The sequence below is a fragment of the Lissotriton vulgaris genome, chromosome 9 (assembly GCF_964263255.1).
Source record: "Lissotriton vulgaris chromosome 9, aLisVul1.2, whole genome shotgun sequence".
NCBI lineage: Eukaryota > Metazoa > Chordata > Amphibia > Caudata > Salamandridae > Lissotriton > Lissotriton vulgaris.
In genome coordinates this window covers 343274834-343300835 of record NC_141697.1, presented here as the reverse complement: position 1 = coordinate 343300835, position 26002 = coordinate 343274834, and the positions used below count along the sequence as shown (strand labels likewise).

At 47.4% G+C, this 26002-nt stretch overlaps 1 protein-coding gene across 2 annotated transcripts in view; it reads right to left on the bottom strand.

Annotated features, from left to right (window-relative positions):
• Window positions 1–26002, bottom strand: part of LOC147690098 (sodium/potassium/calcium exchanger 4-like) — a 558445-nt gene that overhangs the window by 11358 nt on the left and 521085 nt on the right. For both annotated transcript variants that reach the window (XM_086937689.1, XM_086937688.1), the window contains exon 15: window positions 17893–18005. In XM_086937689.1, coding sequence (XP_086793815.1) covers window positions 17893–18005 — 113 coding nt within the window. The remainder of the gene's footprint in view (window positions 1–17892; window positions 18006–26002) is intronic.

Sequence of the window (26002 nt, the reverse complement as noted above, 5' to 3'; positions counted from 1 at the left end):
AAGGTGTGCGAATCACCGCTGATGGCACTGCGCAGATGAACAAGGATGTCACTTTCTTTCCGATCGTAAAACTCCCCCTTTTAAGTCTCTCACGAAGGACTTCGTACTTTCCTTGACTTCCAGTTTACTTAAGATGGCCGCCAACGTGTTACGTCACACGCAATAGTCCCACAATGCAACGGAGCGTCCGACGTCACACGCAAATGTCCCAGAATGCAAAACAGAGCATTAGACGTCAGAGCGTAGCATTCTGTTCTTCGAAGGTGGAATCCGAAGGAAGAAGCTGACGGCAACACGGAGAACAGACACAAGGTGATTACTTTTAAAAAAGAATGGTGCGAGCTGTTGAGCGAGCAGAAATGATTACGAGCTGTGACGCGTGGTTGGTACAACGGCAAAGGCAAAATGTTCCGTATCCTTCGCCACCCCAGTATCAAAGTCACATAAAATCAATAATTCCACTCCTATTCAAAGTCCGGTCGCTGTAAAGTTCTCCTTATAAATTTTTTTAAAAGGCAATAATCCAAAATATAGAAGCGCTTGCCAAATTCAACGTAGAATATTTTAAGGAGTTTAATAAGTTCAATAACAGGCTCAAGCACACGAAGGTCAAATCATACAAGTCAGTAATAAATGGTATATTCACCAACAGCAAAATCCTTCCTTGTCTGTTGAGAAGTAATGCCAGCAAAATCCTTCCTTGTCTGTTGAAAGGTAAATGTCCTTTCCTCCAAAAAAAAAAAATATTCAAAGCAGGTAAAAGGAATATTCCGCGTAGGTTCTGCTCTTCGAATCCCGTCGCCAGTGAAATGAAGATGATCAGTCCAATAATTAAGGAAGATCCTTTATTCAGTCGAAGAGCATGGTACAAGTAATCCAGCAAGATCAGCATTCAAGAATAACTGACACATACAAAGGATGCACATAGCTATGACATGTATAACATTCTACATCAATGATGACATAACTAGAATGAGTGATGTTAAAGGAACAGAGCATAAAGTAAGCAACACAACAAGCTCTAAGATTTAAAGAAGTGGATCGGTGGGGAACAACCCCAGATTGAGCCGGGGAAATGATGAATTCCGTCAGCTGGGAAAGGCGATTGGCCACTATTTTGGCTAATATTTTATAGTCCAGGTTTGAGAGGGGCAGGGGCCTATACGAACCACACAACGTTGGTTCTTTTCCATGTTTGGGAAGAAGGATCACGGCTGCCTCTCTGAGCGTAGGGGGCAGCATATGATTTTCAAGGGCCTCTGCATATACCTCAATCAGTTGCGGGGCCAATAAATCTGTATATGTTTTATAAAAGTCCCCAGTGAAGCCGTCAAGGCCGGGGGCTGAGGAGCAGCGGAGGGTAGCAATTGCTCCATGGAACTCGGATTCCATTATCAGTTCGGCGAGGATTCCGTTATCAGTTTGGCAAGGAAGTCTTGCATATCTTTTTCCAGATACTCTAAAGCTATTTCCGACAAATACACCCCCTGAGCCGAAAGGTCGCTTCCCGTCTTAGTAGAGTACAAAGCATTGACGTTTTCTAAGAATTCCTCGCGGAGTTCCAAAGTGGAAGTGTATCTCAGTGATGCAAGCTTTGCTGTAGGGAAGCCTCAACATCTGCGCCAGCACCCTGCCTGGTCTCTCGCCCTCCCCGTACCGTCTAGCTGTTTGGGATTTACCCAAGTAAAGAATCTCACGGTCCGCCGCGTTGTGGTATTCGATCAGTAGGGCCAACTGCCGGCCAGATGCATCTGGGGTCAAGGAGTGCAGTATGGCGTCGTATAGGACAGCGAGTTCCTGTTCAATACTGGAAATGGTGGTGCCTAGGCTTTTCAGCACCCCGGAATGCTTGGCTATGCATACTCCCTGTATGTATGCCTTAAAGCCCTCCCACAGGACTGCATAGGAGTGAACCGACCTAGTCTTTACGGCAAAATAATCTTCAATCACTTGGCGCACCTCTTCTTTAAATAAATCATCGTCTAGGGAAGCGCCATTGGCGTTCATACCCCTCCGGGCGTGGAATTTTCAGACGAAGCTGAAGCGGCGAATGGTCCGAGTAGGTTCTAAGGAGCGTCTCAAGAATCTGAAAACAATTGGAGACAGCCAGGGACACTATACAGTAATCTATTCTCGTCCAGGGGTTGTGCTGTCCAGCGTAATGTGTGTAGTCAGTGAGGGTGGGATGGCGCTGCCACCAGATGTCAATTAGGGAAAGCTGGTCACATAGGGCAGTGAGAGCGCGTTGGGAGTGTGGTTTAGTGTCTGGGGTGGAGGCAGTACTATCTAGTGTGGAGTTAAGGAGTAGATTAAAATCAGAGGCGTAGCTAGAGCTTGTGGCGCCCGGGGCTATCCCTCAGATTGCCGCCCCTTGCATCCACAGTCCTGTGATTGTGTGCGGTAAAGTCTCGACTCGAATTTGGAATCTCACTTCATTGTCAAATTTCGGGCACAGATATTTCTCACATGTATCATTGGAATGCTAGTTTTACATTGGTCTATTAACTAGTGCAAGTAAGTGTTAACTATCTGAACTCGCAGTTTTAGAGGGCTGCGCACAGCACTCCGGGCCACTTGTTTAATTATACTGGTGTGATTTTTTGAAATACTTTTAAACATATTTGTTAGCCTGCCTGACTGTTACTGCTACGTGTGTCTCACAGGCTCTCCTGTGGCTTGCCCAGCAATCCTAGTATCATGCACATGCTCACTGCGGCAGCCGGAGTCCGTGAGTCAGCTGACTAATGATTTTATGTTATAGGCCTGAGGAATTGAGGTTTGTGTTAGTGTCACACCCTGTTAAAGTCTGGGACCATCTATCATTGCTTTGACCTATGTGCCGAACGGCCTATGTCCCAACCCACCACTTGCGCAGAGTCAGAACAATTCTACAGTTGGGCGCAGCCATTTTAAAATCCTGCTCATTACAGTATTCAATACACTTAATGTAATGAGTCCCCTTCTTACATATCAGTCTGAGTTTTAACTACTCTTTTATTTCAGTAAGTGTGTCATTGCGTGGAAGTCATGTCTGTTTATGGCTCCAATTCACACAGTCACACAAATCCAAATATGTATATCATGGAATTATTGTGAAGAACATTCAATCTCTCTTTCGTATATTTTTGAAACTTTTTTTTTACAAAACTGGTAAGGCTCATTCCTTGAAACATTGGTTTTAACAATAGCAGCTCTTGATAATGTATAACAGACTGTATATATTTTTGCCATTATTTTGTTGAAGATTTTGTGACAGAAAAATGTCCTTTGCGCTGACACACAGTATTCTGTTATCTAGTATTTCCTTTAAAATGACAAGGCTGCACCTGTGTTTAGGTGAAATAAAACAGAATATTGGCCTGGATAAGGTGATTTCAGACAGCAATGTTGTTCCTCAAAAGCAGAAGTTTTTTTGGTCGGTAGGTCACTGGATCTGCTAAGTCTATTATCTACTGTGCTTTAAAAGGTATGGCATCTCAGAAAGAATATGATGGAAAAAGTGTTATTAAAAGCACAATTTTCCTCCAATTTTGTAAATAGAACTCTTGGGAGACAAACTTAGACCACTCTCCACCCCCTGCTGCGCTTATGCTCGCTTGCTGTGCACTTTCGCAGAATGTGAGCTCGTATGAGTAAATGTGCCTGACTCGCTTTTAGTTGCTGAGAAGGCCCTGCTGCCGGCCGACTCCCGCTTTAAAAGCAGTGAAGGCACAGCAGGTGTAGCGCTTCAGAGACTCCATTAAACAGACAGTAGACATCCAGCTCAACATCACGGCGTTCTTTGTCACAATCCTCATGCAAACAGTTGAATATGAATCCAGGCAAGTGGCTGGGGCATGGCCTGTGGTGGTCCATATGGCGCTCCGTTTGCTTTCATAAATCACGTGCCATCTCACACACAGTACACGCCAACATAAAGTTGAAGCTGACTTTTGTAACTATTTTAGAATGGCGCCAGTAAGCTGCCAGAGCCGTTCTAAAATAGTTACAAAAGTCAGCTTCAACAGGAAGCACTAATAGATAAAGTAAAGCAGGTGCTCGAGTTGAAGGTCAAATTCAGTTACACAATCATTAATCACCCCAAACTTGGGGTGATTAATGATTGTATAACTTAATTTGCCCTTCAACTTGAGCACCTGCTTTACTTTATCTATTAGTGCTTCCTGTTAAAGCTGACTTTGTAGCTATTTTAGAATGGCGCTGGCAGCTTGCCGGCGCCATTCTAAGTGGGGCAGAGGGCAGACGGGCACAAAGTGGGACAGAGGGCAGAAGGGGACAAAAAACGAGTGGGGCAGAGGGCAGAAGGGCACAGAAACGAGTGGGGCAGAGGGCAGAAGGGGACAAAAACGAGTGGGGCAGAGGGCAGAAGAGCACAAAAAAGAGTGGGACAGAGGGCAGAAACGAGTGGGGCAGAGGGCAGAAGACCACAAAAACGAGTTGGGCAGAGGGCAGAAGAGCACAAAAACGAGTGGGTCAGAGGGCAAAAGGGCACAAACACGAGTGGGGCAGAGGGCAGAAAGGCACAAAAACGAGTGGTACAGAGGGCAGAAGGGCATAAAAAACGAGAGGGTGGCAGTGATGAACCAGAGGGCGCATCACGGTCTCGCCCCAAAAAAAACCCGCAAACACGCGCGAACATGCCAAAACGCCCCGCGAACACGCAAAGCGCCCCGCAGAACACGCAAAAATCAAAAAATCCGCAAATTCGCACATTCGCGAATTTAGCGGATCGCAAATTCACAAATCCGCAAATTTGTGGATCGCAAATTTGCAAAATTCGCCCAAGCTTAAAAAAAACACAACATTGCACATTTGGCTTAAAGTTTGCCTAGGTACCGTCAATGCTTTTGCGTTTGTGTTTATTCATTGGATGTCTTCGATCTGAGTAAACTTTTACGTTTGTCTTGTATATTTTTCATCATGAATCACATACTCATGTGTCGCCGAATGCAGGAAAACACCCACGCTGGTAACTACCACGCTGGCTGGTGGAAGCCGCGCCCGGTCTGGGGTGGGACAGGACCAGTACTGAGAGCCTGGTATTCAGGTCTTCATTCTTTCTTCACCAGGGAGTGGAAGAACCGATTCTGTTAAGCACCGACATAAAGCGGCAAACTCTAACCCATGGTGGTCGATATGTCTACTGGGAAAACTACCGAAGATTGCTCGCCACATCGGCATAAATCAATTGCTCGGGCTGATGTCTGGGGCCCGTGAGTAACAGCGGGCCCCGGCTGCGGCAATTTGAGTTTGCCGCCCGGGTCCGGCCCGCCTCCAGTGATAGGCATGCTTGCGGCTGCTCCTGAGAGGCGTGCGTGGTGGTGGAGCACGTGACTTGCGCGAGGGCTGGCCAAATATTATGCCCAGGGCCGTCATTGGTAGCGCTTTTTGCGCGCCACAAGATTGACGGCCCTGGGACGGGATTCGATCCACCGACAACCACCACAAACGGGGTAAGACGCGCATGCTGCACTGCGGGCAGCATTTACAAGGTGCACTTGCTCTTCACACGGGGGCCGCACGGCACAGGCGGCGGCCTTTATAATTTATTTTATTTTATTTTATTATAGAATTTGCGTGTCCCCAAATAAATTATAAAGGTCGCCGCCAGTGCTACGTGGCCCCCGTGGGAAGAGCAAGCACACCTTGTAAATGCCCCCACCCCTAAAATTGTGCAGACCGCCCCCCCTCCCCCTAGCTACGCCACTGAAAAATCCCCCTCGATCAGGAAGCGGCAGGGGTCGAGTTTTAGCAGCTGCTCTTGTAATGCGTGGTAAAATTCAGGTGAATCAGTGTTCGGAGCATAGACACATGCCAATGCCACTTTATGTCCCTTGAGTGATCCCGTGACAAGAACGTATCTGCCTTCCTTGTCTCTGACGACGGTGTCCAGGCTAAAGGGGACTGGTTTGTGAATGAGTATGGCCACACCCCTAGCATAGTTACTGCAGTTAGCGAAATAGCGGTGTGTGCCCCAACTGGCTGCAAACTGTTTTGAGGAAACAAGGGAACCCAAAGGTAATACACTAGGGAACTTGAGCGTTCGATTATTACAAAAGACACTAGACCCTATTATTCGAAAGATCAGGGTAAAAATAAACATACCCTAGATAGCCAATATGTCCTTTGTCCAGCCGTACAGCGATTTATTTTACAAATTGCAAACAATAGCAATAAATCTGAAGTAATGTCAAGGGGGCACAGCCTATGACCCACAAGGAGCAAGACAAAACAACAATTTTCAAGCAAGTGCAAACAAGACGGTCTGCATACTAGAATTCAGTGCACAGACTTGATTGCTTTAAGGTACCATTGTACAGAGCGTTTGTGAATATTATAAGAACATATGGTACAAAGGTGTTGACGTTTCAATGGCAGACCTCAGATACATGGCATCATCTTCAGGACAATTTTATAAACCATGTTTGCCTTTCATACCAGGGGTATCAGGTGTGCATTTCACCCGCTTCTGTTAACGATGCTGTCGGAATCGCGGCCCGTTGAGCAGTGCCGGAAGCAGGATCGCTTGATCAGGCGATTCCCGCAGCACCCGCCTGAGGTCTGGCATCGAAACGTCGACACCTTTGTACCATATGTTCTTATATTTATTTCTGAGTTTGTATAGCGCCTGGTTACACTGTCAGTGTGTCCCCGCGCTGTCAGAAGAACTAGTTGCTCAGTCAGTAAGACAAAAGCGGGGCTATTCTTTAGGAAAGAGGAATGTTTTAAGTTTCCTGCGGAAGATGAGCTCCGATGTTTCCAATCTTAGGCTCAGGGGAAGAGAGTTCCATTTATGTGCCGCCAAAGAACAAAAGGATCTCCCCCCCATTCTGGCTCTCTTGTGTCTGGGGACAGCTAGGAGGCCTGCTCCTAATGAGCGGAGTTGTCTGGTTGGCGTGTAGGGGCAGAGGAGGTTCCGAAGGAAGGCAGGGCCCTTGCCATGTACGATCCTGTGACCAATACATAGGACCTTGAAGTCGATCCTTTCATTGATCGGAAGCCAATGGAGTATTTGTAAAGATTTTTTTGAGGCGGCTCGTCTGGGCAGCCGGAGGACCAGGCGGGCGGCAGCATTCTGGATTGTCTGCAGTCGACGCCGACTAGTGGCGTTGGCGCCTAGATACAAGGCATTGCCATAGTCCAGTCTCGAAGTGACAAGAGCGTGGACCAGGGTCTTCCTTGAGGATTCTGGGAGCAGGTCCAGGGTCTTACGGAGTTTCCGTAGAATAGAAAAGCACGTACCAGCTACCCGTCTGGTGTGGTAGTCGTAGTTAAGTTTTGAGTCCACCCATACTCCAAGGTTCTTGACCTGATCACTGGGGGTAGGGAGAGGCCCCAGGGTCTGTGGCCACCAGGCAGACGACCAGACTGAGGGGGGTTTTCCTACAATTAGCACCTCAGTCTTGTCTCCGTTCAGACGGAGGCAGTTCTTCGCCATCCATCCAGCGAGCTCTTGGAGACATGATGAGAAGTTCGCGGCGGCTTGTTCAGCCGGTTGGGTCAGAGCGACCACCAGCTGAGTGTCGTCTGCGTATGTCACTACTTCCACCCCGTAGCGCTCCGCAGTGGTAGCCACGGGGGTGACATACAAATTGAAAAGGGTTGGACTGAGGCTAGATCCCTGAGGCACTCCTTGACCGAGGTCAAAGGTGTCAGAGCGTGCTCCTCCTTGCTCCACCGAGAAGCTACGGTTAGTAAGAAAAGATTCCAGCCATAACCAGGCCGTGCCTGTCACCCCTCCTTTCTTCAGACACTGTAGCAGCGTATGATGTGCTACAGTGTCGAAGGCTGCGCTGAGGTCCAGGAGAACTAATGCTGCCACGTGCCCGGCGTCCATGTGCTTCCTCAGTGCCTCAGTCGAAAAAAGGAGAGCTGATTCTGTGGAGTGGCGGGCCCGGAAGCCCGACTGGTTGGTATGCAGGAGGCCTCTAGACTCTATGTGTGCTGAGAGTTGTTGGTTGACCAGCTTTTCCGCCAGTTTCGAGAAGAAGGGTAGGAGCGAAATGGGGCGCAGGTTGCTAAGCTGGGACGCACTGATATGGGGTTTTTTCTTAAGAGGCAGTACGACTGCCTGTTTCCACCCGTGTGGGACCTTGCCAGTGTTAAAAGAGGTAGACAATATATGGCCCACATACGGTGCCAGAAGACTCATGGCACTGGCCAGGAATTTGGCAGGGGCAGGATCGTGAGGGGAGCCTGATTTGATTCCTTTAGCAGTGGCTATCAATAGGTCCTCTGTCGGAACTTGGTATACTGTAAGGCAGTCTTCGATCTTTGCCTTCCAAGTCGCTTCTTCCTGAGGGGGTAGAAGGTTGGAGCCAGTTCTGGCGTCTTCAGGGAAACTGGTGTAGATGTCACGTACTTTTTTGTGAAAAAATTCCGCAATGGCGTTACAAGATTGTACTGATGTATCGGCCTGCTCTAAAGAGGGGGGAGGTGTAGTGATCTCTTTATAGATCCTAAAGAGCTCCTTGGATGAGCAGTTAGCACTATCTATACGGTCAGCGTAGAAGGTCGCTTTGGTTTTCCTAATTTGGAAGTGGTATTTTTTTATGCTAGCTTTGTACACATCTCTTGCCTCTGGTAGATAGTTCTTTCTCCAGGCGCGTTCCAGCCTCTTGCAGGCTGCCTTGGTTTCTCTGAGAGCTGTGCTGAACCAAGGTGCAGTTTTGGTTTGTCGCTCCGGGCCCTTATTGGCCCATGGGGCAGTGATGTTTAGGGCTTTAGTGATGTGTCCGTCCAGGGCCGTGCAAGCCTTGTCAACATCAATTCCTAAGTCTGTGGGGGAACCATTCAGTAGGAAGTGATGTTCAAAAGAGTCCATGGAAAAACGGGCCCATTTCCTTTGTTGTTTATTAGCACTATGGTGGGCTTGTTTGCAGTGAGTCTTGACTAGGAGGTGAAAGGGGACTAGGAAGTGGTCGGTCCACAGCAAAGGAATGGGAGGGTCCTGCTTCAGATCCTCCAAATTGCTAAAGATGGGGTCAAGTTGGTGCCCCTGTCGATGGGTCGGGAGGAAGGAGGCTGTTTCTAATTGTATGGTTTGCAGCTCTTGACGCAATTCTTGAGCAGCTGGGTTGTTGAGGTCTTCGAAGTGGAGATTAAGATCACCTAATACAAGGAACTTCCTGTATCTCATGGCCGATGGGGTAGCGTTCTGGATGAGACTTTCCGCGAAGTTTCTGCTACCTCCCGGGGGTCTATAGATTAATAGGCCTTTGATAACCGTGTTGTTGTCGATACCTATGGAGAAAGCTCCAGTTTCGCTATCTTTTATATTAGCTGGTTCGAGTGTGCATGTCATATTCACTCTATAAATTATGGCAATGCCACCTCCCCTTCCCTTAGGTCTATCCTGCCTGCAAATTGCATAGCCAGGGGGAAGGGCCTCCCTGACTTCAGGGTCTGAGTCCTCGTCCAGCCAAGTTTCAGTGAGGCATAGTATGTCCCATTTGTTGTCTGTTATAAGGTCGAATACTTCTAGTTTGTGTTTTTTGAGAGATCGACAGTTAAGCAGTGCGCCACTGACTTTCCTACTGTGTCCTGGTAGGGCGTTGTCGTTGGGAGTGCTTGCTTTAGGTTGCTTATTGAGGGTGAAGCCACAGTGTTCACAGGGATTTGTAGGACTGTGTATACTGAGATCAATGCTGTGCTCACATATTTTAGAGTATTTGTTGCGGAGGTTGAGGAGCTCCTCTTTATCGTATCGGTTATCTGGGAGGTGAGGACCAGGGGATCTGGCCCCGTGCCCCAGTCTGCCGCGGACGGGCGCAGACGGGCTTGCCTTAGGCGCGCCTTCGGCGCGCAAACGGCGCTCCCGCTGCGCTCGTCCGCTGCGCTTCCGGTGGCAACACATGATATGGGCAGGGGGGGGCGTGGCCTTCAAGAGTGGGCGTGGCCCGTGAATCGCCGGGGAGGCGTGCTAGGGGTCGTTGCAGCCGTCGCGTAGGAGGCTGTTTAAAAGTAAGATCAGGTAGGTGAAGCAACACAGATAATCCTTCAAGTAACACAGATAAAAACAGATTGAAAAGTTTTTTTAAAAAGATCGAGTCTCCTGGCGTCTGCCTGCGGAGCTCTAGCACTTCTGGAGGCGGCGCACAGCGCGCGCGCTTTTAAGTGAAGTCACAGGGGGGGGGCGTGGCCTTCAAGAGTGGGCGTGGCCTGTGAATCGCCGGGGAGGCGTGCTAGGGGTCGTTGCAGCCGTCGCGTAGGACGCTGTTTAAAAGTAAGATCAGGTAGGTGAAGCAACACAGATAATCCTTCAAGTAACACAGATAAAAACAGATTGAAAAGTTTTTTTAAAAAGATCGAGTCTCCCGGCGTCTGCCTGCGGAGCTCTAGCACTTCTGGAGGCGGCGCACAGCGCGCGCGCTTTTAAGTGAAGTCACAGGGGGGGGCATGGCCTTCAAGAGTGGGCGTGGCCTGTGAATCGCCGGGGAGGCGTGCTAGGGGTCGTTGCAGCCGTCGCATAGGACGCTGTTTAAAAGTAAGATCAGGTAGGTGAAGCAACACAGATAATCCTTCAAGTAACACAGATAAAAACAGATTGAAAAGTTTTTTTTTAAAAGATCGAGTCTCCCGGCGTCTGCCTGCGGAGCTCTAGCACTTCTGGAGGCGGCGCACAGCGCGCGCGCTTTTAAGTGAAGTCACAGGGGGGGGCGTGGCCTTCAAGAGTGGGCGTGGCCTGTGAATCGCCGGGGAGGCGTGCTAGGGGTCGTTGCAGCCGTCGCGTAGGACGCTGTTTAAAAGTAAGATCAGGTAGGTGAAGCAACACAGATAATCCTTCAAGTAACACAGATAAAAACAGATTGAAAAGTTTTTTAAAAAGATCGAGTCTCCCGGCGTCTGCCTGCGGAGCTCTAGCACTTCTGGAGGCGGCGCACAGCGCGCGCGCTTTTAAGTGAAGTCACAGGGGGGGGGCGTGGCCTTCAAGAGTGGGCGTGGCCTGTGAATCGCCGGGGAGGCCTGCTAGGGGTCGTTGCAGCCGTCGCGTAGGACGCTGTTTAAAAGTAAGATCAGGTAGGTGAAGCAACACAGATAATCCTTCAAGTAACACAGATAAAAACAGATTGAAAAGTTTTTTTAAAAAGATCGAGTCTCCCGGCCTCTGCCTGCGGAGCTCTAGCACTTCTGGAGGCGGCGCACAGCGCGCGCGCTTTTAAGTGAAGTCACAGGGGGGGGGGGGCGTGGCCTTCAAGAGTGGGCGTGGCCTGTGAATCGCCGGGGAGGCGTGCTAGGGGTCGTTGCAGCCGTCGCGTAGGACGCTGTTTAAAGTAAGATCAGGTAGGTGAAGCAACACAGATAATCCTTCAAGTAACACAGATAAAAACAGATTGAAAAGTTTTTTTTAAAAGATCGAGTCTCCCGGCGTCTGCCTGCGGAGCTCTAGCACTTCTGGAGGCGGCGCACAGCGCGCGCGCTTTTAAGTGAAGTCACAGGGGGGGGCGTGGCCTTCAAGAGTGGGCGTGGCCTGTGAATCGCCGGGGAGGCGTGCTAGGGGTCATTGCAGCCGTCGCGTAGGACGCTGTTTAAAAGTAAGATCAGGTAGGTGAAGCAACACAGATAATCCTTCAAGTAACACAGATAAAAACAGATTGAAAAGTTTTTTTAAAAAGATCGAGTCTCCCGGCGTCTGCCTGCGGAGCTCTAGCACTTATAATATTCACAAACAAAAATTGTTGTTTTGTCTTGCTCCTTCTGGGTCACAGGCTGTGCCCCCGTGACATTGCTTCAGATTTATTGCTATTGTTTGCAATTTGTAAAGTAAAGTAAATTCCTGTCCGGCTGGACAAAGGACATATTGGCTATTTAGCATATGTTTATTTTTATCCTGATCCAACTGGCTGCAAAGCAGAGTGGGTCCGCCTGGGGTAAGTGTGTTTCCTGTATATAAGCCACATCTATGTTGTGTCTAATGAGATAGTGGAGTACCTGCCTTCTTTTACAGTTGTCTTTTAGGCCCCTTACATTCCAGGTCATCAGGGATAAGCCCGAAGGACCTTCTACATTACCCAACTGCGCCATTATAGGTGTATCTCGCATATGTCATGTAAAAGCAACAATGAAAACAATCAAATTGCGCCAACAAGCATGCCTGTATCCAAATGTGAACCTCTAAACCAAAATCGTTTAAAAGATTGTGGAATAATCCTACATTACCCCCCCCCCCCCACCCTCCACCCTCCACCCACCAATCACCTTAACGCTGCAGTTACTAAAACCCCAACAAGGTATATACAACTAGCAAGAAAAAAATCAAAGGTGTAAACCATGGGGGAAGCCACGCCAGTTAAGCATACATTGAAAACATACAGATGAACTGGACTTAGTTATCCCAATTTAGGAATGCAATTGAACAGTATCTAATAAGGTGAGTCTGTCAGCCTGTGCCCGAGCTGGAGAACAGTTCCATGCTGGCATTGGAGCCGCTACCCTGGGGCGAATATCTGTCTCCATCTCCTCTGGGGCAAACGTTCTTCTGCTTGAGGGTGCGGCAAAGCTCCTCTGCTTCATTTGGGGTTGTTGCACGGCTGTTGACATCGACTTTCAGTCTCGCAGGATAGAGCATGCCTTATCGCATCCTCAGGTTTCTGAGCGAGGCCTTAACCCTGTTGAACTTGCGGCGGGCCTCTTGTACCATAAGAGTAAAATCTGGGTATAGCAACATTTTAGAGCCCTGCCAGTCAGTGTCTCCCTTTTCTCTGGCAAGGCGCAGAGCAGTGTCCCGATGTCAGAAGTTCATTATGCGGGCAATGATGGGCCTGGATTCGGCTGTGGGCCCAATGAGCGATGAGCGCGTTCTACCACAAAACCAGGTGTGAAGGACTCCCTTCCGTACATGTTCGATGAAAAGATCCAAGTGGCTGTCGACGTCATCTCCGGTACCCCTAGGATGCAAATATTATTGCGCCAACTGCGCGCCTCGAGGTCCTGGTTCTTCATGGCAATGTCTTTGAGAATGTGCTTCACTCGTTTAAGCTGCTTGAGAGATTGCGCCATTCCATCTTCGATGTCTGAAATCCTTGCTTCTGCCACATCCAGATGCCGATCATGTGATTGGATTTTGGCCCCCATGTCTTCCAGGCTTTTGTCCAGCACATCAAATCTTCCATTGAGTGCATGAAAGCCCACCTTAGTTTCCGGGAGTAGAACAGATGTCTGCGCCGTGAGAGCGTCTGCCCCATCAGCGCTGTGTTACTCTCTGCCATGTTTGAGTCGTCGTTGCGGTTTTGTTCAGAGATTTTTCCCAATGGCAGGGTCTTTGTTTAGTGTCCTTGCGGCCCATGCCGCTGCAGAGTTGGGTAATGGAGGCTATATTGACGTCAAGCCACGTAACTCGTGCTGACGTGGTCTCAGGGAGGAGCCGATTGCGTTGGACGACGATCAGAACGGTTGAGCCAGTGGGACAATGCACCCCATCAGCAGGCCAGGCCCCACCGAATTATAGAGGTGGGGGGTTACCAGCCAACAGGATGTGCCTGTTGTAGCTGATGCAGCGCTTGCCGCCGCTGTATGAAGGTGTGGTGGGGAAGAAGGCTCACACTACCATTGGTGCAGGCCCACGCTAATCAGGGTGCTCTGCAGGCAGGGCCGGACCAGACAAAATAAAAAGCAGGCCAGGCTAATGTCTCGGAACAGGGCGCTAGACTGTGTGAGATAGCAGCACACTCCTTAGTCCACCATGGGAGAGGCAGACAGCGGTGGAGCTTTCAATGACAGGTCCAGCATGAGGTGCGCGCTGCGGGAGTGGGGCCCCTCCTCAGGATTTTCAATGTCCAAGTGGTGAGTCGGCGTCGAGGCAGGCAGCACCATGGAGTGGAAGCCACCCAGGGATCTCGCTTAGGGCACCAGGTGAATGGAGCGCTCATCTAATGGTGAGGCACCAGATCAGCCAGCCGTCTTGCGGGGACTGAGCACCACCAGGCAGCGGAAGCAGCGGCTCAACCCCCGCTATTCCACCTGCACCCTCCCATGAGTGCCTTTTTTGGTTGAGGCCCACCGCGGGCCCTGTCCCCGCGGGGCCTACTAGAGCATGGTGAAGGGGGTGCAGGCCTGCACGACCACTCCGACAAAAATGCGGCAGCAGCAAAAGGGGCTTGGTCACGCTCCCCCATTGGTTCTATTTCTTCAAATATCAGTTGCTATTTCCACCCACACCCAGTCCTTCAACATTCACTTTTCCATGTGTGAGAAGTTCGTCCATGCCAGTTTTTTCTTCGCATTCTGTCACTTGTTTTCTTTATCCATTATAAATTTAGCACTCTAAGTACTAGAATACAAAAGTAAAATCCTAGAACAATCCCCCGCATGGAGTCTGGAAATGTGAGAGCTCAGTTTGAAATGGAAGACTCTATAGCAAGTGGGTGCCCGCGCCCACTGTAACTCGAGGGCAACTGCCGTACACTTGAACTGTACAAAAGGGGGTAGTGATGGACGGAGCATCTGAACCAATCAAACACTCACACCCAGTCAACAGATCTGGGTTTAATCCATCATCGTTCTTTAGCCCACTCTGCCATCCCAGTTCAGACATGGCCATATGCAAATCAGTCTGGCCCTGTGCCTCATGGGAACAGTCCAGCCCGAACTGCCAAGCCATGCCTGGTCCAGGGAAGGCATGGCTTGGCAGTTCGGGCTGGACTGTTCCCATGAGGCACAGGGTCAGACTAATTTGCATATGGCCATGTCTGAACTGGGGTGGCAGAGTGGGCTAAAGAACGGTGATGGATTAAACCCAGATCTGTTGACTGGGTGTGAGTGTTTGATTGGTTCAGATGCTCCACCCATCACCACCCCCTTTTGTACACCTGAACTGAGCATGTTGAAGACATCACTACGACCTTTGTTTTGGAGTGCACCTGAACTGAGCCCATTGCACACAGTCCAACTACAGGGCCACTGACATACATATGATTGGAGCCTGTCTCATGTAGCGATTCTTCACTCAGTTTTGTATATGCCACACCACACATCTGTGTTAACTTTCCTTTTGCACTTAGCCCAGTACATGCAGTGTGGTATTAGACATGAGTCACTTAAGCCAAACCTTGGGCCTCATTGATAAGGCCCATTGCGGAGCACCACTTTTTGTGACATTTCGTGGCGCAGGTAGTGCTTGAGATTTTTGCATATTGTGGGAAGTGGCCCCCCGGAACTTGGAACCACTCTTTCACCTCCTCAAAGGACAGAAATGTCCCATTCACAAACAAGTCCCCAGCTGTCGTGCATCCCCTTCAAACTATTTGGTCATATCCATGACCAACTGGATCTGACGAAACCCCTACAGCCATTGTAATGGAAGTGAGGTAGTGTATGGTACCTTATGCACAACCCGGATCATGACTTGTTCCCCGGACCTTGACACTTTCCAGCTAGTGTGCAGGACTTTGTCGGCTCGTCCGGGTATGAGGTCCATATCTTGCGGGCAGGGCTTGAGATTTTTGCATATTGTAGAAAGTGGCCCCTCGGGACTTGAAACCACTCCTTTGCCTCCTCAAAGGACAGAAATGTCACATTTACATACAAGTCCCCAGCTGCCGTGCATCCCCCTTTGTACCATTTGGTCATATCCATGACCAACTGGGTCTGACGAAAGCCCTACAGACATTGTAATGGATGTGAGGTAGTGTATGGTGCCCTATGGACAACCCGGATCATGGCTTGTTCCCAGAACCTTAACACTTTCCAGACTATGTGTGGGCATTCCCTGGGGATCCGCAAGCCCATCATCAATTATCTCAACAGATTCCCTCTGCTACCCCAGTCGGCCAAAAATGATTTTTCCATGTTGTTGCCGTCAGCGCACCACTGCGCGGCATGTTGTAGCAGCCCCGCAAAATAGTAAAGTCTGAAATCCGGGAGTCCAAGTCTCCCGGAGTCCAGATACAATTTGAGTATGTCTAATTTTACTCTGTTGCATCCAACAGCCCACAAAAATGAGACCAGCAAGCTGTTTAACACATCAAAAGTAGATTTCAGGATGTCACTGAACATATTTTGAAGTGCGGACAGGCACTGGGGAAGCATGACCATCCTTGCCAGGGCCACCCAATCCCACCAACAATTGTGCATTACAGCCTCTATCCCTGCCATCCATGATCCCCATCAGGGCCGCCCTAGGTTCCAATGTGAATTGTTGCCCCAATACTCTCTCCAGGCACGTATGTATTCCAATCCATTATGAGGCAACAACTGAGCAACCCCATATAACATGTAGAAATGTGCCCTTTGTATTCCTATAGTGCCAGCAGGCAGCAGCCGTGGCTCAGACCATCCGCTGCAGTCTAGAGGGATGAAAATATCCACAGTGCAGATCTTTAAATTACATGAGCTCGAGCATAGCTGAAATCGACAAATGGCCTAGGGCCATTTTTGCCTCAGCACAGTCTTTATTGTCCACAGCTCCCAAATCCTCTCCCAATCTATCTTTGAGATGCTGGAAGGGGTCAGATGAATTAACAATCAGTGATCTATAGACTTGTGGCATCCCCTTGTGCCCAATCTGCCCATAGTGAGTGGAACTCAAGCTCCCGGTCTGGCGCTGTGTGTGTCTAGGATGAGTCGAAGCTACAGATACCCAAACTATTGGCTCTTGTGAAGTGGGAGTCAGCTGTCATTTGTTCAAAGGATATCATGTGCTTAATTGCCCAACCATCTCCAACCTTGGGGGTACCTATGAGACCCCATGACAAAAACCCAGTTAGTGTTACCACTTGTTTGAAGAACATGCCATGTCAGAGGGGGGGGGTCCCTCCATGCCATCTGATATGTCTTACTTCTGCTTCCCAGCATTCTTTAGTTACCCTGGTAAACATAGGTAGTGTAGGTGGGACCGGGCGTCATATTGTAGGGAGTATAATTCAAATGGTTTCAGTAAAAGTAACTTACTGCACGCAGCAGTGCCTTCAGTATCAGTGAAAGGCCAGTCATTCAGTGGATTAAGCTTGGATGGCCCGTATTAGAATTGGAGATCGGGGACCTTTACACACCTTTAAATGTTGCCTGTATGCATTGTGCAAATGCAACCCACGTGTTACCTCCTGCCTGCCCATAAAAAATGTTAGAGAACAATGTAGAATTTGAACAACACGTCTGGGTAAGCAAATCGGGGTAGTATTGAATAGTGTAAAGGATATGTGGGAGGGCGACCGTGTCTTGGACCGCGGTGCCCTCTTCAACATTAAGTCTAAGTGAGAGTTTTGCCAAGCTATCAAGATCTCTCTGTATCCCAGCCTGTAGAGGGACATCACGAAGATTCCAGTTCAGCCTAGAGTCAGTTATGATCATCATGCCTAGATTCGTAAAATATGTATGTGCTATTTTTTATTTTGATATGGGGCCGTGTTGGAGGGATTTCCCACTCGAGGTATGGAGGTTGACTTCCCCCAGCTTGCCCAGAGACCCATTGAGGATTCATAAACACTTTGGGTTTGAAACATTCTCAGGACAGTTATCCTCCAGGCAGTCAAGCCACTGGAATCCCCAAATTGGGACCCTGTGTTTTCCTCGATTCCATCTAGGGGATAGTCTGCTGTATTTCAAATTCTGTAATAGACAAAACTGCCTCCTTAGCGTCTGAAGATGAGGGTGTTGTGCAAAGAAAAAACCTGGACTGGATGAGCTACTCTTGCAAGGACCAGGAAAGAGTGCTGCTTTCAGAACACTGATTTCCCTGTGCACTGAACCCATCGTATGTTCAAAATGGTCTTTACACTCCAATGGACTCGTCTGTAATTTCCTCAATGCACACATTAGCCTCCACCTGTGGAGGTGAAGGTGCTTCTCTGTGCTTGTAAGCGGAGTAATGAAGCACAAGAACCACGTAATGAGGAGGTGTTAGTGATCACTACTTAGCAAATAGTTGGACAAAACAAAATATATCCATCTACTTACCACTGAACCATTCTGAATAGCGACAGTCTGTAAGAACCAAGGAACTCCAAGGCACACAAGGATGTCAAATACATTACTGCCAATGGAGTTAGACACAGCCATGTCTCCAGATCCTGAAAGAAGCGCAGTTTGAATTAATAGCACCACATTATGATCACTGGCTATAGTACAATTATTGCTGTATCACCAAAGCAGCCTTCCACAAACATTAAGGGACAGGTTTAAAAAGAACCCCAAAAACTTGTTGGTTAAGGTGTATAATACTCTAGATTAAACTCACGGGCAGGTGTGTCTACTACTGGAGATTAAACTCACGGGCAGCTGTGGCTAATACTAGGAGTTTAAAATCACGGACAAATGTGTCTAATACTGAAAATTAAACTCGTTGGCATATGTGTCTAATACTGGAGATTAAATTTACTGGCAGCTGTGTCTAATACTGGAGATTAAACTCACTGGCAGATGTGTTTACTACTGGAGATTAAACTCACGGGCAGATGTGTCTAACACTGGACATTAAACTCATGGGTAGATGTGTCTAAAACCAGAGATTAAACTCACTGGCATATGTGTTGGCAAGCAGCATTTACATCGCATGCGGTACAACACATGCAATTACAACGTGGTTGTTACAACGACCATGTTGTTACAACACTAACCATTACAAGTCTTTTCTATGACTTGCTTGTAGGGTCTGCTCTAAAGTAAGGAATGGTATAATTTACTATCCCTACTGTTGCGCAGGCTGGAGTTGGAATAGTAAATTATATTACCCCTAAATCCAGAGCGCCCTCTACAGCAAGTCGTAGAAATGACTTGCGTTGTAATGGTATGCGTTGTAACAACATGGCCGTTGTAACGACCACGTTGTACTCGCATGCGTTGTACCGCATGCGATGTAACATCGCATATTCATATGGGTCTAATACTGGAGATTAAAAATACTAACAACTGTGTCTAATGCTGGAGATTAAACTCTCGGGCAAATGTGTCAAAGGCTGGCGATTAAAACTCAGGGGCAGATGTGTAGAATACTGGAGATTAAACACACTGACAGCTGTGTCTAATGCTGGAGATTAAACTCAGGGGCAGATGTGTAGAATACTGGAGATTAAACTCGCTGAAAGTGAAATCTGACACTCAATATGAAATTAATTCATAAAGGTGTCTGATTATATGGGTTTATCCCACTGGAGAGGTGTGTTATACTGAGGATTAAATGTATTTGTAGAGATGTCAGATACCAGGGATTAATCTAATTTGTGAATGTCTCTGTGGTGGAGAGCTGAACTCACTGATAGGGATGCATGATACTGTAGATTCAACGAACTGATAGGACTGTAAAACACTGGGGATTAAACACATCCATATAAGTGTTAGATATTCAGGTATAAACTCACACAGAGCTGAGGTGGCGGTGTGTGATACTGAGGATCAGATGCATTGGTAGAGGTTTCTAATACTGGAGAATACATTAACTAATAGTGGTGTCTATATTGGAGATTACACTCCTTAGTCGAAGTGTCTGATACTGTGGATTGCAGTGTCAAGAGACCCAGTCTGGTGTAAACACTAAACAAATGCCTTCTGTCACTTGTGAGCTACTCGCTTGTACAGAATGTTTCCAAATGAAGCTGGTGACAACAATGTCTACACCTCCATTTGTACAGAATATAAACGGCTGGACATAAGCCTTTAGATGACTTGCAAATGCAGTCCATCAAAGTGATCTTTAACAATTTGCCAAGTTTTCAGTTTTTGAAATCTCCAGATAGCAAGAATGCCACACCATTTATTAGCATTTCTAATTAGTAGGCTAGGTATCAAAAATGTCCTGAAGATAGTGCCTATGCATATGGCTCATAACGCCCAGATAACTCACGGCCCATAAAATCAAGTCTCCCTCGGATGTATGAGGTTTGTCTGTATGTCCCTGACATGCATCTTGTTACCTAAATTGCAATCATTACAAAAGATTATTAATTTATTCTTACCCTATCATGCAAGGGTAACTGCTATGTGTAAAACACACTACCACACCAGAGGGTTTCTTGGCATTTGAGAAACTAGTCATGTCCATAATACAGAGAGAATAGATATCTAGGTAGTGTGCATAAAGCAAGATCTAAATTAGATCCAGAAAGACAGCAAATAATAGCGTTTCCAAAGGAAGAGAGGAAGGAAGTCAAAGAATGAGAGAACGTACAGCAAAGGAGTGAACACTAATTCTCTCAGTACGAAACTCTAATTTTAACTAGCCCTGGATCACTAAACTCAGAGAATGGGTAGAGGTGTATTTGAAGACCCACCTTTGCAGAAAACACAGGGCAGAGCCAAAGACTGATGCATGAGACACAGTGGCATAAAGGAAATGCAATTTTGAGGGGAGCAAGTGAAGAATGCACACAACAGGCGTGGCATGGCAGAACATGGGAGCTCCAATAGCAATTCTGATCGCCTTCAACTTCATGGGTTAAATACCTTTTTATGAGAATCCAGGTAATCATAGATATTGAGTTTTGTCATAGTAACACCTAGACTCAGTGAAAGTGGATACAGCTCTCCCAGGGCCATCCATTGCATGAAAACAATGAATTAACTTTAATCTTTTGACTGCACCCCCTCGTGTTAAGCTTTTATTGGGATGATAGGTGTAGCTTGTGTTTAAACCTTCATAACTTTTTCCCACAAAGTTATCTTTTCCAAATTTGCACCTTTGTTGCAACATCCTGGGGATTCTGAAGGTACCAAGGATTTGTAGATGCCCCCAGATGGATTCAAGAAAATCGTCAAAATATTATTACACTCTGGTTTTTGTACGAGAAATGGAAAAAAGGTATGTGCAAGAAAGTGAATGTTTTCTTTTCTAAAAATTACTTCAACTTCAAGTTTGGTGAGCTAGGATCAACATCTTCCCAGTTTTCACAAACAGAGTTGTAAACTTGTATCTAAAAACTGTTCTTTTAATATCACGTTTACATTTTTCTAAGAGGTAGTTCATTGTTCCTAGTATTTGTGGTTGAAGCACGTGTGAAACCATCATGGAAAGCTATATATTTCTGAAAAGTAACCAATTCTGAATTGAGCAAGGGGTCATTTGTCTAGGTCCCTCAATATCTTTCCAAAGAAACTAACTGTTGGAATAAAAATGTAATTAAATTGAGCATGAAAAAGAGCTATTTGTGATAACGCTGTCATCTGTAACTTCTCATCACAATGGCTCATTTACAAAAGCAATATCTTAATCCGTCCGGCATACCATTCTGGTCACTGCAATATATAAGGGTTTGTAGTTTCTCCAAACACACGAGATTCTCAAAACAAACATCTGAGCTGCTCCTTACCATGATTTTTCATGGTGTACAGACTATACACCAATCCAGAAGGTAAAATATAATGAATGAAATACGGTAATGAAGGAAAGCTTTGTATTTCTGAAATTCACACAAGATTCAGAGTCTAATAATAGTGGTTACTAGTACACCTCTGAATTTGTGGTTACCCATACTATCGTGATTCAAAGGGCATTTTGTGTCTTCTTTCTTGCACACTGGCTTGCATTTGGAATCCACAAATGCAGAGAATCCAGTTGGTAATACCAAATGTTTTACTACTCTCTTTTCCCACAAGTCTTCCAATAAAAAGGGTTAGGTGTGACTCTGCCACATTGATGGAAAACTTCAGCGATGACAACAGGTTGGCCATTGTCTGAAGGTGGCCCACAACTGTCTGAGGTGAACCTGCCTTTAGCAACAATTTGTTGAGATATAGAAAGACTGGTATTCCCAATCTCTGAAGTGTCCATCACCAACACCTGAGACGCACTGGTAAAGCTGAAAGGGAGCATTTAGAACTGAAAATGCTTGTGGGCTACCTGAAACAGCAGGTAACGCCTATGGGACTGCAGGACAGGTACGTGGAAGTAGGTGTTTTGAAGATCAAGCTCCAACATCCAGGCTCCTGTATCCAAGGCAGACAGAACTCGTGTGATTCCTGAGAAAGAAGTTAAGAGGGCAAAAATCAAAGATCCGGCTGGGACCTCCATCCTTCTTTAGCACCAAGAAGTAACATGAGTAACAACCAGTTCTGACTTCTTATGCCGGCACCTTCTCTGTGGCTCCCTTGTCCATAGTAGGGTTTGAACCCCCCCTCGCAGAATGGACAAGTGGTTCCCTGGAAGGTGCTGTGGGTTAGGACGCATGTCCAGAGGGATGGAGGGAGCATCTATTTTGTAAGATGTGGAGCACTCATCGTTCTGATGTAATGCTCTGGTGCCCTTGGAAGTAAAAGGTGATCCAACATCCCACTTCGTTTGTGTCACCAAGGACAAATTAAACTGGTTTTGCTGTGACTTTGGAGGGAGGGGTTGGGGATAGGGTAGTTTGTTGCTCCTGGGGGCCTGGGTGCTGGTGGCTAGTCCTCAACCTCAACCTCGAAAGATTTGGGAGGTCTGCTTATTCTGAAACACTTCCGAAGCCTCAAAAAGGGTGAAATTGCCAGTCCAAGGGAGCATGCTGTGGGCTTGCTCTCTTTGAAGCATTGTAAAGCTGAGACTGCCTTGTCTCTGAAGAGACATATGCCATCAAATCAAATGGCATGTCCTTCAGGATATATGTACGTCGCTTGAGAACCACCCTGTGAAGCAAATTCAACAGTGGCGCTGAAGCACCAAACTGGTCCACATTGCCCTACCCAAGAAATCAGTAGTGTTCAGACTCAAGGGAATTACATTTGTCCCTGCATCTTGGCCATCGTAATTTATCTGCTGATGTCCTCCAGGACTGCTGGCAAGAATTCCACTACTATGTCCCACAATGCATGTGAATACCGACCCAAGAGGCAGATAGAATTGAATGAACATAGGGCAACACTCACAGAGGAGAGCATACGTTTCGCTAATGTCTCCAAGCGCTTTGACTCTCTTGTATGACAGTGTGGTTGGAAACACACTGGGTTTGTGCCTTCTGTGTGAGGCCTGGCCTACCAGACTTTCTGGTGTGGGATGTTATAGGAGAAAGGTAGCATCTCCCAAAACCGATCTGAGTCTTCTTGCTATCTGCCTGTTAATTAGTGGACAAGATCCTGGCTTCGCCCCCCAGCACAGTATCAGTGAGAGCCTAATTAAAAGGTAACATTTGATCCTGTGAGGTCTGCTATGACTGCAGGACCACTGTCTGGACATCTGTCTTAACCTCAGTGGTGGGTAGCTGCAGTGCAAGGGACCCTGCTGCCTCCTGATCACCATCACTAAGGAGGCCGACTCTTCTGTGGTCATACCCCTAGGAGTGGGTGAGTGTAGACTGGCGTGCGGGGAGGTATCGAGTGCACTTGCATTTTGGATGTCTAAATATAGGTTTTCATCATAAACCTGTGAACATTCATCAACATCAGGCAAATTTTTATGTAGTGGCAGTGTGTCTAAATCTAAAATTGCTAGGGGATGAGATGGGTGCATCTTCAGTGGTTGTCACAGCCAATTCACTTCTGAGCCTGAAAGGACTATAGGCTCCTCATTTAAAGTCAGTGGTCGTCGGTGCCAGCCTCGACATTTGAGGCTCAGAAATTGGTTGTTTTGCTGTGCGGGGCCTAGGAGTAGATATCATCTTAGATGTCAGGGCTTACCCCAAAGCAGCGTCCAAGGGCACAGTTGCAGTTGTGGTCAGATCTACCAGTAGATAACCAACTGGAAGGCCCCTTGGATCCTTAGAGTCTAAGGCTCTCCAGAGGAATCTGGTACGGTGCCTAAAATCTGTAGGATGGCATCATTAACATCACCTGGGAACATAGGTGAAATCATGACCAGAGTCTGGATCAGTTTCAAGGTCGGAGACCGCAACTCAGAGTTACTCTAAGCCCTGCACCACGCCTTGTGGCAGGAATGGTGGGATGATGGAGAGCCATGATTTGACTTCTTATCCTTCTTCTTAGACTAACCTCATGACTTCAATAAGGAAGAAGAGCAGTCACAGGATTGGCTTTGGGAACAAGAGTGTGTCCGTGTCCTGAACTTTGAGCGGGATCAGATCTTTTGGCATTGTTCTGCAACATAGAGCTTGACTTCGTGGTTCAGGATGGCCTTTGGATTCATCCAAGCGCATTTGTTGCATGATGCAGAGTCGTGTAATGAGCCCAAACACCAGAGACAAACCTTGTGAAGGTCTGTCACTGATGTTTGCCTGTGGCAATCTTTGCAAGGCTTGAACCCTTTTGATATTGCAGCAGGCAGGGGGAGGGGGGAATCATGTTACTTTTACACTTAAAGCATTTTGAAAAATAAAGTCAGGTCTGACAGAGTTTAAGGGAGTGTTGGACGATGTGGAATGAAAATAACTAATGTCAGCGAACTGAGGTGGTGACTAGGTAGGGGCCCCTAAGTCAATCTGGGGCAGGATGGATCCGACACAGAGTTGCACAATGCCACTGTTAGACCTGGCACCATTGGCGTGGGCTTCCCTTCCATTTTTCTGCTGTTGCCCTCTGTGTTTTTCTTATGTTTTTGCTGGTCTAGATGCTTTGGGCACTTTGCCACTGCTATTCAGTGCCAAAGTGCAAGTGCTCCCAATTGTAAATTGTTGTAATGGATTAGTAACTCCGTGATTGGATTATTTGATTTACTTGTCAGACCCTAGTACAGTGCACCATGTGTGCCCTGGGCCTGTAAATCAAATGCTGCTGGTGGGCTTGCAGCACTGGTTGTGCCACCCACAGAAGCAGCTTGTAAAATGTGGATAGCCTGCCATTGCAGAGCCTGTGTACAGTCTGGGACTGCCATGTCGACTTGGCAAGTGCACACACTTGCCAGTCCCTAAATCTTCCCTTTTCTACATGTTAGTCACTCCTAAGGTAGGCCCAAGGTACACCTGTGGGCAGGGTGCCTTGTATGTGTAAGGTAGGACATGCCCTGGTGTGTGTGGCATGCCATGATAGTGAATTACAGCCAATTTTGTTTTTCACTATTGCAGGGCTACCTGTTCCCATAGGCCAGAATGGGCAGTTGGTTTATAACATCTTATAATCCCAACTCACCCAGGGAACAAGGTAGAAAAACAAGTTTAGTATGCCTGAACTCAGAATGTTAGAATACATATTTTAGTGTGGGTTATTTTTGCCTTCTGTGTTTGAAAATACCACTTTTAGAAAGCAGGTATTTTCTTGCCTAACCATCCAGTATGCCTCTGTAGGTTTGTGTATCACATGACTGGTTTCTGAGTGACAGGGGGCTGGAGAGGGCTGTGGCTCCAGCAGTCTGCTGGGTCAGTGCTGGGCAGAATAGACCTGGGTTAAATAGAGAGTAGGGGGAAGAGATTTCCTTTCACTTGCCTGAGCCTACATTGAAATGTAAATGCCGGTATTTGTAAAGCGCACAGCTACCGCCAGCGGAAGTGTCCCAGCGCTGTCCGTATACCGATTAGGAACCCTTCCTGGTTTTTCCCTGTGAAATGTCCAATCCTGGGCACCCCCAAGGTGGAGCCAGACATCCGAGCATTGTGGGGCCATTGTGGAGATTAAGCAAACTATTGCCCAGAGTTGCAGAGTGGGACCCATGATTAGAATAGGCACCGAGGCGAGAATGATCAGGTCTGAGGAAATTGAGCCCAAGACCCGCCGAGGCGGGGTATTGAACCCTGGTCCCGGGCCAGACCTCTGCATCAGGGTCTGCAACTCTAACCATTGAGCCACACTTCTCCACTAAATAGACAGTAGGGGGAGGAGATTTCCTTTCAGCTACCTGGGCCAGGTCTGCTTTCAACAATGTTGTCTTCACCTCCTGCCAGGAAGCTGCACCAGGGAGGACAGAACTGGTGTTGTCTAGGTACAGATACTCTCTGCCTTCAGATAACACAGGATTTAGTAGTATAAATATAGGGGCCCAGACCCCAGAACTTTAGATCACTTCTGGGAATCAAGACAATCCTTTTCCAAGGAGAGAAACCAAGAAAGCTGAAGGAGGAGATTGCCTCTGTGCTCTTTGCTGTTTGGGATTGGCCTGCAGTAATTACTTATCGCCAAGGAAAGGAGAAAAGGAACTTTGTGTGTTCTTTATCATCTTGAGAAAGATCCCAAGGGCTTAAAGCTGAGCTCGCCTCCTGTTCTGAAGTCTCAGGGACGG